This window comes from Aphis gossypii, chromosome 2 (assembly GCF_020184175.1).
Source record: "Aphis gossypii isolate Hap1 chromosome 2, ASM2018417v2, whole genome shotgun sequence".
In the NCBI taxonomy this organism is placed as follows: Eukaryota; Metazoa; Arthropoda; class Insecta; order Hemiptera; family Aphididae; genus Aphis; species Aphis gossypii.
Window position 1 is genome coordinate 52,693,156 of NC_065531.1, and position 21,059 is coordinate 52,714,214.

Consider the following 21,059-nt stretch of genomic DNA (forward strand, 5'->3'; position numbering starts at 1 on the left):
TTCAAACAGCTGCTTCAGCTGCTGCTGTTCGTCTGTTGACCAGCTCGTGTAGATTGCGCCCCGGACCATCGACAATCTGGCGTTGAATATAATGTAATTATACGATCACGCCGGACCGAATAGATAAATAATAATAATAGTACGTTCCCTTCACTCTACTCCGCCACGTCTGTGCAGTCGGTGATGCCAACCCAATGACCGAGAGGTGTAGCCCTGATCACGTTCCGATTTTGAGGTTAATCCACAGACATCGGCTTCGTCGTGTTCTATCATTTATGCGGATACTCTCCGCATGTAAACATCATATCATTTAACAATTTCATTGCTCTTATAGTTAATAGTTGTTCTAAGTTAATGACCAACAAATAATACCTTTTCGCAAAATTACTGGTGCGATTCGGTCGTTTTTGTTTTGTGTTTTGTTTTCTGACTTCTTGAGATACAATGGCTTTACCGAAAAAGAGTAAGTACTACTAAAACACCTACTATACTTTGTAACTTAAAATGTTGTTTTCCTTAATACAATTTTAAAATTAATCCACAGGGAAACAGTCTAAACGTTTAAAATGCAGGACCAAGTACAAGGTTGCCAAGAAAGTACGAGATCACAATCGAAAACTCAAAAGAGAAGCGAAAAAAAATCCGAAAAAAAGTGAGTTCTAATTATCAAATAGTATTATAACATGCCTTTTTTGTAGTCGTGTCTGCTTACTTTGATATCATGTATTACCTCTACAAAAGATCGTATAATATTTTTTTTCTTATTAAAATATGCATAATTTGCTTCCACATTTTTTCTTGTGATAATGATTTAATGTTTATGTACTAATAAGTATTTAATTTTATTTATTTATTTTGTTTAGAGTCAAAGAATAGTATGATAATTGCCCCAAACATGTGTCCATTCAAAGAAGAAATTATTGAACAACTTAATGAAGCTAAAAGAAAAGAGAGAGAGATTCGTTTGTCAAATTTTGCTTCTATGGAAACACAACCTGAAGAAGAAACTAATAAAAGTACTGAATCAAAATTGCCTTTTAGACAAAAGTGGCTTTTAAAAGAAACCAGAGAAGATCGATATATGGAACATAATTTTAAAAATGTAAATAAGTCGAATAGATTTTCATAGTTTTTTTTATACCTATCTAATTAAATTAATATTTGTTTTAGATAATTTCAATGTGTGATGTAGTTCTAGAAGTCTTGGATGTTCGTGATCCATTAGCTACTCGTTCTAAAGAAATAGACGATTATTTAACAGCTAATCCAGATAAAAAACGTATTATTTTGTTAAATAAAATCGATTTAGTGCCTAAAACAATAATAAATGATTGGGTAGAATATTTTAGCAAAATAGCACCAACAGTGCCATTTAGAGCCAGTCGTGAAGTACGAAATACACCCAAAACCAGTGCAAAAGATCCAAATTTTTTGGCAAGAATAAAAAAAAAAGTAGCCAATCGATGTTTTGGTGAATCTGTAGTATTACATTATTTACAGACTTGTATAGATGCACCAATCTTAGGTATTACAGTTGGTGTTGTTGGTATGCCAAAGGTGGGAAAATCTTGTGTTGTAGATACCATTAAATGGAAATATACAATTGGTGATGAACCTGTTCCATCAAAAAAAAATCAGTGAGTTAATAATTTCTTTTTTATTAGTAATAGAATTTAATGGTTGAATATTTATAGATCAGTAGGAGTATTTCCTTTCAATAATATTAAAATTGAATTATTGCCATGGAAATGTACTGGAGCTAATACAATATTGGAGAAGCCCAGTGATAGTCGTTTGTTATTAAGACAGGCATTACAAGTAGATCTTCAAAATGTAGCTCCAACCAAGATATGTGCTTTAATTTTACCACACATTAAAAAAAATCAGGTTTGTAAACACGATTCAATTTATTTAACAGTGAAGAAAGTTTTATGAATATAATCGTTTTTTTTTTTCTAGTTAAAGTTATTGTATGATATGACTGTAGAAAATACTGATGATTATACACATATACTTGAAATGAAAGCAAAGCGACATAGCTTAATAAATAGACAAGGAAAACCAGACCAACTTAATGCAGCCAAATCTTTCATGAAAGATTTAAAAGAGTAAGTGTTATTTTTATTAATTTTACTTAAACACATTTCCTTGTTCCTTAAAAATTGAATGAAATTATAATAATGTTTGTTAAGTTTCAAAAAATGATACTATTTAAAATAACCTTGTATCTAAGATAAATATTATTGGTGTATTTTCTTCAATATTTTACTAATTATTTGTTTTTGATGATTCTTATTGTAAACTATAAGTCATCTAAAAATAATATACCTTAATTGATTTAATCAGCAAACCAATAAATTATGTACAGATACAATTGATCCTCGTTATAACACATAGATTTAGCCATTCCTGTATATAACCTACTTAGTCATTTAATAATGTATATTTTTTTAGCGGAACATTACTGTACTACACACGGCCACCTGTTACCGAACCTTCAGGAAAAGCAATGTCTACAGAACTAGAAACACAATTCAATGTTGAAGATATGAGCACAAAAATTAATAAAGGTCTATCTCATTGTAGAGATAGAGCTAGAACTCTTTATTTTGATATGACCGATTCAAAATGATTATTGTTATAACTATTATTTCATTTTTGTTATTTTATTATCAATATTTTCAAAATACACATATATTTTAATAAAGTAACAAATATCAAGACATTTCTTAATAATTTATAAAATTAAATTACATGCATAAATGTAATTTTTTTCCTGTTTCTTATTATCAATCTAAATCGTATTTTATTGGTTACTGTTTATTAGCCATAATTAATTATTATATAATAATATACTCATCAGTCTTATAGCTATTTAACATTCTCGTTGTGTTATTGAAATATTTAAATTAAATCATCATTAATGTTTATTAAAAAATAAAAACAACAATCTACAATTTTTCAACTAGATATAAATAATATAAAACAAGTTCCATAGGACCTACAATTTTTAATAAACATACAAGTCATTGTTCATATTAAACAAATTACTCAAATAATATTAAATGGTAAAATAAATGTTGGCACAAAAATATGTAAATAGGTGGTTATTTTTTATCAAAATACTTATTACTATATTCTTAACTATTCTTAATATTCTAGTGTTCACTACACGTCATTGGTTGAAAATATCTACAGTAATTAAACATAATATTTGTTAAAACTAATAAAATGAAAATTGATGTTTATAGTAGTTATACTGTATTCAGTGAACATACATATTGTAAACATTTTCTTAAAACTAAAATGTATGACATTAATTTGATAACAATTAAAAATGATAACTAATGAATGAATATTCTAAGTAGTGTCTATTTGATATTAACATTGCCTAATTTCTGCTTTTTTTACATTAAGGCCGCTAATTATGAATATTGTTATAATACAAATGTGACCGACAAGACATATAATACCAAACGTTTTATACATTTTGAATCCGTTTGCAGCAGCTGCAATGTTTAACACAATCACACTGATGATCAAACATATGCAGTTAAAAAATAAATCGTTGGTTTCCATCAAGATAGGTCCACCATTCATAGAGAGTGGCATAAGACTTTTGATGAACCACGGCAAACCCAAGCATAGTAGTATGTCCAATGTGTTAGCACCTAATGCGTTGCTGATGCTCATCGATCCCTCACCTAGTGCATTAAATATAACATAAAATAATGACAAATACAGTAATAATAATACGACCAAGGTCGGATTTAGAATTGTTAGATCTCAGGTCTCATATCCATTAGAAGCCCAAGTAAATTAAGTTATGGTCTATTGTGAATTAGAGGTTTTAAAATTCTTTATTTCAAGATAGTCCGTCATAAATTGAATTTTGTGGGGGGGCATGCGCTCATCGCCCATGCTATCTCCCTAAATCCGGCCTTGAATACGACTAGGTATCATCGAAATCAAAATTATTTGTCTTGTTAAGTTCTTACCGTTACGGGCATTTATTATACCCGAAGTGGCCTCAGGTATACTACCACCGGCTGCTAGCACACCTATACCCATCACGATGTCGCTAATATGAAATGTGTCCCCTGTTCAAAAACAATAGAAAAAGTATAGAAAATTATTATCACACAAACTAGGTATTAATTATAAAATATTATACAATAACTGTCACTATGTTACTCACCGCATATTGACAACATCCAAGACACTATGTATGAACTGATGCCTATCCAAATTATACACATGATGAACGTAAACGGATACACCTTTCGCCTTGTCCGGCAATCCGGCACTGTTACCGACAACATAAAGGCTACTGGTAAGGAAAATACCCACCACATGATGGGCAATACACCTGTGGGTACTTTCCATATGGGTGAAACTACAAGTTAAAGTTTAAATATTATTTTTAATACAGACACGTTATGTATTACTTATTAGATATCTAGGCTTTAAAGTTAAAGGTAAACCTTTAGGCTTTATTAATAAAACACAGATCACGATTTACGGCAAGTGTTATTCAGAGGCGTCATTACAAAATGCTGACTGGAATCACATTTATAATAACTTATTTTTATCATGCCAATTAAATATAAATATCAAGTAGGTATTCAAAAACTTGTGTTTGTATTTTGTACATACGAATATTTAAAACAAAAATATGTAAATTATTAAATCAATGAAGATTTAAAGCATGTATCATGAAGCAATTCTCAAATCTAAGTGACTACTTCTGTATATTCCTATTTACAATAAATTCAAGAAAGAAAATGATGATGCTTAGGCATGTGGTATATAAATAAATAATAGCTATTTTATACAATTTTTATAAAACTCATAAAAATGCTAACTTCAAATGCATATAAAAAAAATTGTGTATTGTATTTTTAATATTTTTAAGCAGATATAAAAATAACTTTAGTGGGATCTTGAATTAAATTTTCAAGAGTTTTGACCTAGTGAATAATTTTTTACTATTATTATTATTTTTTTTTTATTTTTTTTTATTTTTTTGAAATATAATAACATTGTTAATGGTTTGAGGAGTAGGTAATAATTATTTTTCGGGTGAAAATCGATTGTTGACTGTTGTAAACATTTAAAATTAAAATACTTATAACAAAATATTGCAACGGTAGATTTTCGATATTTTTTAATTGAAAAGTTAATAACTTATGAGGAGCTCTATATCAAACTTTCAAGCTTTTTTTACTCAACAAATAATTTTTAATCGACATTTATAAAAAAAAACCAAAATACATTGAAAATTTTTTACATTCCTATAAATAACTCAAAAATAGTCGAAATATTTTGAAAAATTGATAACATAAACATTTAGTAAAAATGTGTATATGAATAATTAAGTACATTAAGTAGTTTAGTTTATTTTGAGTTTCGTTAAAAAAACAAAATCGATTTTATTAAAATATTATATTAAAATAAATTCTCACCGTTCAACAGATACTAGTAAGTAGTAGGTATTGATTTAAAAGTTATAACATTAATATATTAATATGTATATGATAAATAGTATACATATACGATATACCTAATATTAACTATTATAAATTATAATAATTAATAATAAATAATGTAATAAATGCAATGTTTTTGGAAATATTTAATTTAATCTCCCTTATTATCATTGATTATATTATTATGATCAATAATCATTGGTATTATTTAAAATTGTAAAACTAATTACTGTAGAAGTAATAAATATATAATAAACAATAATTATAATAAAACATACCTACTTGTAGGTAATATATAGATTAACATATCATATCCGCTTAGAATCATTTTTTCTAAAGTAGGTATGTTAGATTTATAATTTAATTCAATTTTAACATAATATTATCCATTATAGTGATCTACTTAATGAGGAGATACCACTGTAAAACGTTACCTGATTTTCATTTACCTAATTGAATATTATTTACTAAAAATAAATTCAGAAGATAACTTAAGATAATATTTCTACTATTCCTATAGTTAATAATATTAAAATAGATACTTTTAATTTTCAATAAATATAATAGCTAAGAAAAATCCAAATTTGAAAAAAACGATCACTTAACTTTAAAAATGTTTAAAAACCATCAAAACATTATCATCTGTATTAAAATATAGCTTTGATCGATTTTAATAACAAATCTGTAATGTATAAAATATAAATAGTATTTCACGGGTGATGCATCCAATGTCAAATGCGCTTAGATATGCTTTTACAGTTATACTCAGCAAATCGAAAATGACGCCTCTGCTTGCAACACTATGTCATCGCATGTTATTTTAAAATAATAATAATAATTACTCGGTTCTTCGATGTCTATTTCATTAGGATCTTTACTCGTCTGCGATTTCTTCACCGGTGGGGGTGGTACATACTCCGTAAAATAGAATGAACGATAAACGCCGTAACCAATGTCGAACGCCGGTGGTTTCATCGAATTTGAAGCTATAATTCAAACATATACAACATGAGATTCGTGTTAAACCCTAAAGCAGCAAAGCGAGTTGTTAGCATAATAACCAAAACTTGAAGGTAGCTCTGTTGTGTAGAATATATATAGTTAGGTATTAAAGTGAAGACTGATTTTTTGTTATTAACGGTAGATATATGTACATACAGCACATTAATAACATTATTAATAATGATGATTTATTAATACATTAGAAATAGAAAAGAATATCAGAGACGTCTTCAAATTTTGATATAAGTTTATGTATAAATCATGCTCATGCATATTGTTGTCGTTATTCAAAGCGTAAACTTTTAACCAACCCGTTCCGTATTGACATGCTTTTGCACCATTTTCAGGCAATGAAATGCTTCGACATTCATTCGAAGTAAATTTCCCATAAAACAATGCATTGATTAACAGCCGTTGAACATAATCGAAAACTATAGCCCCTGCAACAGTGAATAGGTGTGTTGCTAGGTAGGTATTGGTACCTACTATTATACTAACTGTACAGAAATATCAGGAATAGAAATTGGGTACAGGACTAAAAGTTATTTTATTAATTGATTTGTGTATGGTGCGTAGTGCGTAAAACGTGTTTGTTTGTTTCTAATCAAACTTGAGACATTAAATTGTACTTATGTATTTTATTTTATAATTTACTAATTAGGTTTATAAGTTAGTACCTAGTTATGTATCTAATTACATAGTTGTGAAACATATAAATTTGTTCAAACATAACAATTTTTCGTCTAATATATAGATTGTGAACTATTTGAAGAGTTATAACGAATTTAATAATAATAAAAAAAAATTTAAAAAGGATTAAATAAAAATATTCTATTTGTTGGTTACTATCCATATACTCATTGTCTTAATATCTAATTTAATGTTGAACAACTAGGAACTTTATGTATAATGTCTTGTGGTAAATTTAGATAATTAAACCATAGTACAAATGTGATGTTATTATTTTCTATACTATAATTTATCAAAAGCGAAAATATTACATATAATTTATAGCTGCCTGCGACTATATTTATTAAAAATACTGCACTGCTGGAAATACAGAATTCTTAAATATACTCAATATTTTATAAAATTATTGAAATTGTTTGTATTATCTACTTAAGGTATGTCCTGATGTGATATAAATTTCTATTTTTCAAACTAGAACCTCTGTCTTATTTAAGGAATTATTTTTTGAAAATTTGAATGTACCTATAATTCAAAATTCGAACGAGTTTTAGTTATTAAAATGTTTATGCTAATAGTCCATAAAAATAGTTTTATAAATAAATAAAACACATTTTCTAACACCATTATTATAGTTCTATTATTCTCGATACAAAAAGTTTAACAAGGTATTAGTTCGAGTAATGATTTAAATATTTAATTTATTCCGCTAAAAATTTACAGTATAAAAGTGAGGCTCGCATCTGAAAAATAAGAGTTTGCATCTATACAGAATACTCCTTATAATTAATTCCAAAATTTCAAGAATTTGAAAATATGGTCTTTAAAGGTATATTTAAAAATTAGATTTTGAACAAATGCAAAGAGTGTGTGCTATGTAGCTTTGTCACTTTGTAGACTAATTAAGTTGAGGATGTTCAAAAATGCAAACGCGTGTCTTAGGAAATCTACATAAAGTTATAATCACGTGACTTATAACAATGATATTATTATGATATAAGATTTCTAATATTAAATTACTATAGACACCACGGGTATTTTTTACAAACATTATTAAATTACAACAATAATTTAATAAGTAATATTTCTACTATAAACAATATTATACACGAGTATAGGTGCATATTAGGTGCATTATTACTTATATAGCCGCTATATAGATATAGGTAATATAATAAGTTATAAGACTAAAACCCAACTCCTTAAGAAGTAACTTCTGGCTAGAATAGTTACTTGTCTTAAAGTTTTAAACTAATATCTTATAATGAACTCAGGAATTGGCAAACCACGATCTGCTATACCTACTCTCGATTACTGAAACCTCTGCAATGTAGCCCGTAGGCCATAAACTATGTGATGAAACCCAAATATAAAGTCAATTATTGATACCTATATAAGATATCAAGAGCCATAATGTGATGTAAATTTGAATTGGACCAAAAATAAATTTGTTCTAAAAGTCTTCATATTTTATTAGAGTGAGTTATAAATTTACAATAATAATGATCTCTCTTTTTTAACAAATTTACTCTACAACTGATATTTATTGTTAAAGAAGTACTATAAAAGATTCAAATAATCTATTTTTTTCCAATCGAGTTTAGATTATACTTCGAAGAGACCATTTTTCTATAATTTTTTAATCATTACTGTTGTAAATCATATAATTAAAAATGTTAAATCAATCTTTAACTTATAATAATTAATTTGTCTTAAGAAAGAACTACCGACAATATTATTAAATATAATAATACATCAATACATCATAGATATTTCAACATCGATGATATCGCTTTTTTAATTGAAATTTATTTAATAAAGTTTTTCGAATTCAACGACTGAATGATTAGTAATTGATTTTAAATTTACACATAATAATAATAGATATCTAAATATTATGTCTATACTATTTTATTCTGAGACAAGATAAGAGAGACGAGTACACCAAGTCCAACATCTGGTCTCTAGAAATTGTCTATAGTTTTTTAATTTGGCTAATAGGTCTTGCAATTTGACTTGAGTTATTTACACAATAACTTAATGAAAAATTATAATTACAACTTCATGCACAAAAAAATCATTTATACATGATTATAACACTTATAATCGCTAACTTTTCAATTAAATTAAATAAAGTTATTAAGATACAAGGGTATATGTTAAGGACCATTAGAGAAGGTAGGTAACTAATAAAATAAATTTTATTATACCTATTATGTATAAAAATCAATGCTACTTATAATATAATACGTGTTATAATTATTAAATAATATAAATTTAAATATATTTTACTTATTTACATTTTACAAGGTCATAAATTGTTTGTTTACTTTGTTGTGAAACCTATTTGGATAGGCTTAGTTATAAAAAACAAATACAATAATAAAAAAAAATATTATATCAAATGATTTCCTATGGTAGACACGTATTTTCAATGGCACATACCTACATAGTTTTAGATTGTATCATAATAATATCGTCTTATGAATTATTATTGTACACCTAATGCTCTTATGTAAACTAGTTATTCCAAGAAAATGTTTAGAAAAACATTTATTTGTTTAATAATTAATTGATTCAGGTTGTTGAATATTATTACATAATACATTAGAATTTAGAAGTTGTTTATTTATTATTCAACCTGTGTTAACTAAACTATATACGTCATAACATACTATTTGTATTTTAATATAAAACAATTACTGTAGCCACGTGCTATCTAATATAGCTTAAAAATAACAAACTGCAGTTTTTATGTAAATTTTTGTAAAGAAAAACAGTTTTTTTTGTTGGTTTTAAAAAAATGAATCCATCGTTTATTCTAGGTTAGTATTATATTATATAGGTATAACTACAGACAAGTCAATCTATTACGAACAAAGAATCTTTTGTAAACAAATATTATTGTGTACCTATAGGCGTGACAAAGAAAAATCGATGACTGTTAAATTATATTTAAATAACAAATAGGTATTATAGGTATATACTATATTTGATGTAAATATATAATATTATGTATGTTATATAAGTTATACCTATACGTTAATTTATATATTGAAGCTTATAAAAACATTAAGTATAATATAGATACGAATTACATGTATAATTTTGTATCTACATTCTACACTACAACACATTATATTTTATAGAATGAACACCGAACGGAGATTTGAATAGGTAATAAGTACAGTAGGTACCTAATTAATAATAGGTATGTAGTAGGTATCTAATAACCTGTACTATGTAAGTATTAAAGTACTTATGCACGGTATTTCAATAGTATATAAACTATAACCTTAATTTTTTTTTTGTTATACGGGGTGATTCATCAAGCATTCTCCCCCCCAAATATTTTCGTTAATAATGAACAAATTCAAATACTGATTTTTGAAATTTTTAAATATGCTTAAAAACCATATTGTAAAACTATTGAAAATTTTTGGTACTAATTGAGGAATGCTCTGTGGGCTGTGTTGAAACAAATGTTTTTTTTCAAATTAGAACCTTCGCTTTATATTTTCAATTATTTATGAGATGATTTTTTCGAAAACATATAATGATTACATATATTATGATTATATTACATAACATATAATAAATAAGGTACTTATTTGAAATTTGAACGAGTAGTTTTTCAATTATAAATATGTTTATGCTTATGATAATAGTCATTAGAAATAGTCTTATAGAAATATACAATAAGTATATTATGTGATATTGGATCTAGTATTTATTATACTTAAAAAATTATTAATATTATTAATTATTAATTATTTTTTAAAACTATAAATGTTAATAGATTAATATTAATTACTAAAATGTTAAAATTACTATAGCCTCCATATTTTCCAAATCGATTATTGTGGACCTATTATCTTTATAGAACACAAAGTTAAAAACCACTTGCTTGAATTTTGATTTTGATATGTTAATATTCTCAGATAAATTATCTACTAAATAATTTATAGTAGTAAAAATGTAGCTCTCATTTGAAAAACAAAAGCTATTATTTCCACAGGGTACTTCCATAAATAGTACAAAAATTATCAAGAATATTGAAATAAGATCTTTTAGTACATTTACAAATTCCAAAAATCACATTTGAAAAAATAAAATTTGGGGTGAGCATACTTATTGAATCACCCTGTATAATATGTTAATGTATATCGATTTACTATAGCCCTTAGGCCTCTCAAGGTTATCTAGAAATCTGCCTACCAGTGGCTGTAACTACTGTGGTGAACTGTACTCGAAACTCTCTAATCGTCCGCGTCGTCGCCGACGGTTATAAGTTATAATAACTTATTATAATTATAAATTATAATGGTAATAGTGATACAACATTAGGATCGCCAAAAAATTCGCGTTTCTATCAAATGAAACACTACTTTATATACCTATAGCAGTATAGCCTATAGGCTATAATATGCCATTATAATATTATAAAGTAGGTAGTGTGTAGGTAGGTTAGGTTGGTGGGTACCTATAAATTAGTATCACAGGACCGTTTATCCTATGTTCGCAAATCCGTGTTATTGACCCTTATAACAATATTTTGATATTGCGTATACGTATACTGTTTACAGCATAATATACATACAGTATATACATCTAGAAAAACACAATAATATAGGTCTTGCGTATTTTTAAGTTGACCCAAGTTGTTTTTAATTATTGTCTTGAATTTATTTATGTTATTAAAGTCTTCGAAATCAATACGGATTACTTTGAAATAATGGACGTACAAATACCTATTACGCCAATTCAATAATATTTATTAAAATAATTTATAAATCATCGGTATTTATACCTATTAAAGTAAATTGAATAGAGTTTATAAGTCTCATTTATAATTATTGTATTAACCTAAGTACTTTTTTTTAAATAATTTATTGTAGGACTTTTACACTAACTAAATATTCACTTACTTACATATTATTCCTATAAAAAATGATAAAAATAGGTACTCATTTATAAAAATATCGATTTATAACATCGTGATTAATTTTTTTTCCTAGTACATTTTAATTCAAACTTCAACTTTATTTTTGTAAAGTATTTTTGAATAACTTTGTCCTTTAATTGTCTATGCTATTTTACTTTTTTTTTTTGATTACATGACGTATTTCTTTCCAAAATAAATATTGATGATAAATAAAAATTAATGATTCCTAGGTATCATATTCTTGAATATAGTATTATATTAATACAATATGTAATATGTACATAAAATGTAAAAGGAAATTGGAAAAGTTATATTAAACTTCAAAATAATAATAATAATAATAATAACTAATAACATTAAATCTTAACATGATAAACTTTGAAATAATGTTATATCGTACATTAATACAAAAATTGTAACATTTGCTCAAAAAAGATAGCTGTTCATTTATAAGAATTTTATTCTAAAGGTTAGATAAAACTTTACTAAAAGTTACGTTTGGTGTGCTTCGCTTAGGTTAGGTTTTCGAAATTAGGGCTAAAATATTAGCAACATGAAACAAAAAGCAATGAAATGTGAACAATGCAAAAATTCTTTATAAGCTAATAGGACAATTAATAAAATATAACCATGTAATACTTAATACAATAGAAAAAAAATTCAACAGTTGTAAAGGGATAAAAAGACTAAGTTTGAGAATAAATGATTAAAATTTCTGGATGCAATGACAAGTTTCCGAATTTCTGATATGGAGGAAATTATATTATACAGAGATAAATTTAGGTCTATATTTACTATTAAAGGATAAAAACCTTTAGAATAATTAAGACGATTGACATATAAGTATAATTCTGGATAAATTATTTATATCAAATGTCAATAGATCATTTTAATGGTAATTGAAAAAACTACTGAATTATGTACTCATTTGCACCAAGTATTGCCATTAGTTTTGATTTGATACAATTTTACATACACAATAATTTCTTGAATGTTGTGAAGTAATTTTTTGTGAGTCAGATACCAATCACCAAGTATTCATGATACATAATATTGTTATGGTTGTGAGCATATAATAGACTTTAAGCCAGTCTGTGGTACTTGTTACTACGGCAAGCGTCCTGTTAAATATGCCTATACTGAATACATCTATTTGTGCACACAAGATGATTTAACGATAATTTTAACTATAAGTATTTTCTATTACTTATTTATTTCTAAAACAGAATGATATATACTATATATTTTGAATTGAAGAATTTTTAAGCATTTAAGCATTTAAATTTACGGCGAGAGTTATTGTATATATGTATAACTTATAAATATTTTATTTATTTGCTTGATGAAAATATCAAGAAAAGTAAATATTTTATAAAATTAAGAGCGTTTCAAAATCATACTGTAATATTATATTAAATTATTATGTTATATTGCGTGATGAATTAAATGATGAAGATGGGCGATGTAGTGTCAATGGAAGTTATTAATGTTTATAAATATAATCCAAGCATATTGAAGCACGCCTATTCCCATTTTATCCTTAAATAGTAGTATTTGTTTAAGTTCTTATTACTTATTATTATTTTTTTTAATTTATAATATTTTAAATTTATAACTAAGTGTATAATCATAGGTTCTATAAACATTATACTTTATAAAATTTTATTCAAACAATTATGGATAATAATTAATAGGTATTATCAGTGCGCTCAGAATAAAATAACCAAGAAAAATCATTACTTATTATTTAAATTTCACGATAAATATAATTAAATTTTTAATTGTTCGATATTAAGTTATTTATTAAAAATTTAGAGATTTGTAGTAAAAAAACAGTTTTTCTTTATAAAAAATTGTAGGTGAGATAATTGTTCTTAAGCGTACCGTGAAAATATTTTATAATGTAGTATATTATGTACACAATATGTATACATTTAATAAATGTTATGAAAATAAGAATTTAAACAACTTGAGGATAAAATGGTAATAGGTGGTATTTGCGAATTGTCCTGTATAGAGGTATTATATTATGTTTATGTTTGAGTATGACCGTTGAAGCAAAATTGAAAATACTTACACGACCGGAACGAATTTTTATTTTTTAACTTTTTGGCGGCCGTCCTGAGCTTTCCTTGCGTGAACATCAGTAAAAAGTACCCAAAGTACATGAACAGCAAAAACAGTGCCTCGTACCACATGACCACGTCGTCGACCACAATGATGGCCAGTGCAATGATGGACACCAAGTACACGCCACTATCCCGGAGCAACGGCCACTTTTCTAAATTGATGGCTTTCCTGGCTGCAAGTCCGGCACACGCCGACACGCCCAACGTGTTATAAATGGCGCTGCCCACCACTGTGCCTACCCCGAGATCAGATTCTGTTAGGAACGTTCCGATGACGCTGACAAAAAGTTCTGGCGCGCACGTGGCCGTTGCCATGAACGTCGCGCCCGCCACGTCCGGCGAGATGCCCAAGTCTGTGAAAAATACACATAGAAACGGTGTAGTGTAATGATAAAAAATCGTTGACCATCGATTAACCCAGAGATTCCCAACCAGGGTGCCGCGAACTTTATTTAGGGTTCCACGAAGTTATTTGAAATGTATTTTCATTATAATATTAATTATACAATTATTTAAAAAAATTAAAATATATAGTTAATTTTCAATTTAATAATTTGTTTTATAAAATATAATATGTGTATGTAGTATAATATTGTATCTACATCTTACTATTTTTGTTTATACTTATGCACTGTTAAATAAAACCGAAGTTGTCAATAGAGTGCTTCCGGATTTTTAGAAAATTACTAAGGGTGCAGTGAGTCAAAATAGGTTGAGAACCTCTGGACTAACCTAACGTACAAGAGGCGCATATTGACGATTCGTGTTGATGATGTGCGAAGACCCCATCAAAATTTTATTTTAGAAACGGCTTTGTGCAACTAAATTTAGTAGGTTTAATGCACTATATCTATTGCTGTTGAATTATTTTATAGATCATTGATATTCTATGAACACTGCTATGAGTAATTCATTATTTATTAATACAAATAAGTTTTCATAGTATAAAAATAATACGTTGTCTAATTGTTTATCAACTACGGTCTACGATCAAATAATGAGATTCAAATTGGTCAGAAATTAATACTTATAACACGTCTTACGCATTACTTTTAGTAGGACTAGGATTTTAAAGCATATATGCTTTTTCTTTTTTTTTTATATGAGATAGAAATCTAATTTTTATACATAAGTTCGTTTCATGTCATTCTGATTTCAAATAAACCAATTTATTTTTGCTTTTTTTGGTTGCTTATTGTTTTTTTTTTCAATTATTCTAGCTGCGAATTTTTTATATATTTATTGTGCTATTGTAATAAAAAAAAAATAAGGAATAAGAAATGTAAAAACCCAGATTGCGGTTATTGGATTATTATTGTTTTCGAAATCGGCTTATTTATTAAATGTTTAAATGTACTTATAGATTAGGTATCGATCTAAATATAGCCTGCATTACCAATACGGCCAGTATGCCTGTAACATCGATATCGACCATTTCAAAATTTGAGATTTAGTGTTTTAATTTGAAATCTCTTGTATGAAGTATGCACCAGTCACTTCAGGGGATGTAGAGAGTTTGTTTTCTACGTATAAAAATATTCTGTCGGACAATAGTCAGTTTCATTACTGAAAATCTGGGGAAATATGTAGTAATTAATTCTTTTTTTTTTAATTTAAATTAATATTTCAAAATTTTTATTCATTTTTATAACTAGTTCATGTTAATTTTTGGTCATGCTTTTTTTAAAAATAAATATGCTTCCTTATTGCTTTTTTAAAACAATCATGTACTTTTTTAGTTGTTTATTGTAGCCCTAATTATTAGTTAAGTATAGGTACTTAGAAATTAAATTATTGTGAATTACTAAAGGGGGGGCATATAATAAAAAGTAATATACATATATATATAGATATATAGATAAATAATTTGTATTAATTTGTTATAATATTTTATTTTTTATTTTATTTGGGGGGGCACCTTCACCCCCCCCCCTCCTCTGAACCACCATTGTAGTTAACGTACTTATACGTTGGTTTGATATTATTTACAGGATAATATTTATAATAATTAATAGCTATAGGAATTAAGAAGAACTACAAAATCATAAATGAAGTGAAATCTATAGGTATATTACCTGGTAATTTTTATTACGTAATGAGTAAGTAGGTATAAAGTTAATATATTATGTGTTATTTAACATATTATATAAAGTAACGGAGGTATAGTTTAATACTATTATAATACTACAATATGTTAATTGTATACAAATTCAATATAAATGTTTGCTGAGGCTTTTCTTAAATTTAAGTAGTGATCGCAAAAGCATCATATAATTAAGTAGATTATTTTAATTATGTGCAAAATGTATTTCTCTCACTTTATGATTTAAATGGAAAATTTAAAAATTAAAAATTATCAAGTAATTTTTAAACATATTTTAGGTTTGTCGAATTTTGATAAAATTTGTTCTTTAAACGCATAATGTTATTTAATATTCTGTTTAATTTTTGTGAAAATAAATGAATGTTGTATTAAATATTCAGTTTTTATAAATTATAACAAACACCAATCTCATGGTACATAAATCGTTAAAAATTAGAAAAATAGTAAACAAAATGGAGTATTAAATTGGAATGCGATTATGTAGAAAATGGAACTATAAATATTCGGAAATATTTCTAGTTCCGGCAAATTTCATTTATGTATGAGTTGAAAAAAAGACAAAATCTTAACATTAAAAATATATATTATTATAATAATATGATAAATGAAATATTTTAGAAAAAAAACCGTATCAATTTACTGTGATACTAAAAGTAAAATAAATGATTTAAATAGCTATAGCAAAAAAACATATCACAAAATATACTCAGTGATATAGGCCAACAGATCGTTTTCGCTTGGAATAGATTTTTGTAAAAAATTATAAAACATTATTAATTTCAAAATTAACACATCCATATAGTACTATCCTACTCAACGACTAAAGTTCAACGGAATAGTACCCACTTGCTTTCCCTTTTTTGCCAATTATTTTGATAAGTGTAGTGGGAAATTAAAATTTAGAAGTTAAATATTCAAACGGGAAATAACGATTGTAGTTATTTTGTTACAATTTAAAATATTTTGTTTTTGATTTGAAATATTTAGGTACGTAATATTAGTAAATATATTAATATTTTTCATACACACAATGACTTTTTCAAAAAAAAAAAAATGTATATTATTGCCATAAATACCACGATTATATTTAGAATTCTCACCATTCTTCAGTGCGTAAGTCAATATTGACCCAACAATTATTAATAATAATATGATATAAATATTAATGAAATATTGATAATATTATAGGTAATAAATGCAATACTTTCAAAAGATGTTGAATTAACTTATCATTATACTAGGTAGCTAATAGTAAAATAAATTAATAATAGCATTATGCCAATAAATATAATATAAAATATTTTATAGGTTGATAGACCGTCTCTACTCAGAGCTGTTTTTTGTATACAATGGTAATATATAATTGAATTCAAATTTAACACATCATTGGACATGGGACTCACTCAACACCTACTATGCAGCAGAGTGCCACGTCTACTTTTTTAATCTTTACCACACAAAGTACAAACTAGATCCAATTTTCTACCAGAAATAACCCTCAAAATTAAAGTATACTATGTAGGTAAATTGCACTTAATATTATTATAGTAGGTTTTGTTGTATAATTAAAAAAAAATTACAATTTATTTTTCCGTTATTGGTAAAATAGATAGGTAACATTTTATGAATTCTTTTAAAAGTAGTATATAATATGTACCTATTGTACCTATATTATAATGTACCATTTTAATAAATATTTTTTTGATAAATGTAACATACCTAAACATATGCAAAACACCGATGGAAGGAAATAATCATTGCATACAAATGCTATGAAAACGAATCCATAAAAAGCCACCAAGAAGTGAAAGACAACAGCGCCGTGACGTCTCTGGTCGTCAGTGAAGAAGTCTGGAGGAAAGTCATCAATGGAACGACTGACATTTTCACACGTGATAGTACTGCTATTATTGAACTCGTAGCTGCCACTTGTATCATTTCCTGATGAAAAAAAAAATTAAAATTTGACTACAAATGAAACAGATTATGCTATTCTCTCGCCGAATTTTCATAGTTTTATACTACATTATTTTATTTTGTTAATTGTTAATCGTTAATGTAACGGTATAGCCTCTAATAGGCTGAATGGGCCAAAACATTTGTGTAAAAGTCCTAAGCGGGATGTAAAGAAAATAAACAAGTACTTAATAACGATTACGTTATTATAGGTATTATAATATGATATTGTTTAAATTACAAATTACAAATTACTTTATATTATTTTATTTATTATTAGCGCCATGTCTGTGAAAAGTGATAACTTACATTACTTTTCTGTTTTTAAATTTTCTATATCAAAAGAAATTTTATTGTTTGAGGCCACTTTTAATATAGAATGAATATTAGTTAACCTGGATCTAACAGGAGACTTATACTTTTCTACGTTGATTGCGCAAACATAAGATTTTTTCGGTTTAGGTAGTGGAAAATTAGTTAACATGACTTCATGTAAGTCAAGTGCGTTGTTTTTATTTTCTTACTGTTTTTTTCTAAACATCTAATTTAAATTGAAAGCATTAATGTTGTTTAATAAAATTTAAACTTTTCCTTGTGAATTTGAATTTAAATTTGACAACTGATTTGTTGTATTAATTATGAATATACGTTTTGTAAGTTTGTAACCAAACTAGATTTAATAAAAGACGGTTGATATATTATTGTTTAGAGCCTAAAACTGTTTTAATGAAATCTTTTAATTTACAGAATTTTTTTAAAACAGTGGAACACGAATACAAGATAACTATGGTAGGTACTTATTTTATGTATGACAAATATAAATAGTAAATACTCGCTTACTACATTTTTTAAAAAAGACGAAAATTGTTGTTGGATTAAATCATAAGATCTTATAAAAATTGATTACATTAGTGATAGTTCATTTTGATTAATTTTGAATATTATACAGTATATTACTATCTTTATACTATAGAATTATGGTATTTGTGCTTAATCATGTAATTTTAACTTTAATCTCGTCTCATAAATATACTTATATTTATAATCAGTGTTATTAATATTAAATATAATCATAAATAGGAGGAGGTCAAGAGGATGGAACAAAGGGAGCATTATAATATAAAATCAATCTCTTAAGACTTAAGGATGGTTTTAAAATTGTTCTGTACTTTTTTGAGACTTAAGCTATTAAATTCCTTAAAGAGACAAACTTGTACCTATGTTATATAGAATATAATTAATAATACATAACCTTTATTTTATAACGATATTAACTAACTACCTAAAACTGTCTATAACATAATACCATAGTAATGAGTAATAATCATACAGCCGATCAGCCGATGTGTTAATAACAACAAATAAGTATAATTGATTATTGATTTGGTAGTAAACTAAGTGCTAAAATCTATCTATCTATATTCATATTAAAAACCAGGTTAAGTAGTGTAAAAACAAGTTTTTTTAAACGATAATATATATTGCATACCTATTATAACAAACGTGCCAGCGTATATGATCATAATTAAAAACGATTATTGATATATTTTAAAATATAAATCTTTAAAGCGACACGACAACCTTCAATCAATATTCGCAAATTATTAAAATAACGTTACATATTCACATGATTAACGCAATCAAAATACCTCAAGTTAAATACAGTAATACATAGTATTAACCATCAAACTGATACCAAATTTCATATTATAAGTAGTAAAATTTAAATAGGTACATTCGATAATAATATAATATACAAGTATAATATTATATAATCAATTTAATATAGTTTAGAAAAATAAAAAGAACAAGGACATAAGTATACAATGATAAAATTCGTAAACTGTATGGTACTTACTTTTATTCAAAAAAGTAAAGAACTTGATAAAGGTAATAACAATATAAATATAAGTAAACAATTACATTTTATTTTAAAAATAACATAACATTTTAAAAAAGCATTACTTTTCATTTTTCAAAAGTGTAATACTTTTTAAGATAATGACTGTTTAGTGTTACTTTGTTTGTTTATTATTAATCGAATCACCCAGTATAAACATCATACATTATACACAGACTGATATATTTTTTTAAGGTCATAAGCATGACAATAATATCTGACTTCAAGTTTATTTGATACATTAATAATTATATATTATTATAATTTATAATATCAAGTATGTTGTGTGCATTTCAAATGGTTGATAATATTTACCAACAATGATTGTAGATACCTAAATTGCATATTTATAATAAAAATAATTAATCTTACTGTATATATATCATGAAATATGCCTATATCTATAATCGATGTATAGTGCCGTTGGGTAGGAGAATTCAATTTATTCTAGGTAGAGAAATCATTAAACTAATATACTTAATAAATTATAATGATTGACTTTAAAGATTTTTCAGGTGCCAGAGTCACGCTGAGTAGAGGTCAATCTTAAAAAATAATAAAACTAACAATTACATACTGTCAAATAGAATGTAGAGCAATAAATAAAGTATTCTTTGTAAATTCATTTTAGGTAGGTATTTAAATTCACATTAAATGATTTATTTTATTTTTATCTGTAACTTAAAATCTAGGTTGTAATAACAAGTCAATATTATTAAATATTTTCTTTTTTAGAAGTATTTGGTTGTTTTATTATGGAAATATGGAATTTAAATGTTTATAATGAAAGATAGTAGTATAATTTTATTCTTAAATTAGGTTACTAAATGTAATAACTATTATAATA

General features: G+C 26.0%; 2 protein-coding genes across 3 annotated transcripts in view; one reads left to right on the forward strand and one right to left on the reverse strand.

Moving 5' to 3' along the window:
* The first annotated feature begins 256 nt into the window (after nucleotides 1–256).
* LOC114121800 (guanine nucleotide-binding protein-like 3 homolog) lies at nucleotides 257–2,725 on the forward strand. The gene is made up of 7 exons (XM_027984272.2): nucleotides 257–463; nucleotides 545–652; nucleotides 864–1,102; nucleotides 1,171–1,637; nucleotides 1,695–1,887; nucleotides 1,960–2,108; nucleotides 2,455–2,725. Exons 1-7 carry the CDS (start codon nucleotides 445–447, stop codon nucleotides 2,630–2,632), a joined length of 1,353 nt encoding a protein of 450 aa, XP_027840073.1. The 5' UTR covers nucleotides 257–444; the 3' UTR covers nucleotides 2,633–2,725.
* A 184-nt stretch (nucleotides 2,726–2,909) lies between these two features.
* LOC114121799 (sodium/potassium/calcium exchanger 5-like) overlaps nucleotides 2,910–21,059 on the reverse strand; it is a 36,842-nt gene continuing 18,692 nt past the window's right edge. The window contains exons 2-8 of one of the 2 annotated variants that reach the window (XM_027984270.2): nucleotides 18,076–18,297; nucleotides 14,201–14,605; nucleotides 6,803–6,931; nucleotides 6,332–6,475; nucleotides 4,199–4,396; nucleotides 3,999–4,100; nucleotides 2,910–3,704 (exon numbers count right to left, since the gene is read on the reverse strand). In XM_027984270.2, the coding sequence (XP_027840071.2) occupies nucleotides 3,382–3,704; nucleotides 3,999–4,100; nucleotides 4,199–4,396; nucleotides 6,332–6,475; nucleotides 6,803–6,931; nucleotides 14,201–14,605; nucleotides 18,076–18,297 (1,523 nt within the window). In that variant the 3' untranslated portion in view covers nucleotides 2,910–3,381. The remainder of the gene's footprint in view (nucleotides 3,705–3,998; nucleotides 4,101–4,198; nucleotides 4,397–6,331; nucleotides 6,476–6,802; nucleotides 6,932–14,200; nucleotides 14,606–18,075; nucleotides 18,298–21,059) is intronic. The other variant, XM_027984271.2, reaches the window with a different exon arrangement.

What these genes read in the sequence shown, in the direction of transcription:
- LOC114121800 (XM_027984272.2), top strand. An exon ending in GTTCCATCAAAAAAAAATCA is followed by an intron (nt 1,638 to 1,694) that starts GTGAGTTAATAA and finishes GAATATTTATAG; the next exon opens with ATCAGTAGGAGTATTTCCTT. An exon ending in CACACATTAAAAAAAATCAG is followed by an intron (nt 1,888 to 1,959) that starts GTTTGTAAACAC and finishes TTTTTTTTCTAG; the next exon opens with TTAAAGTTATTGTATGATAT.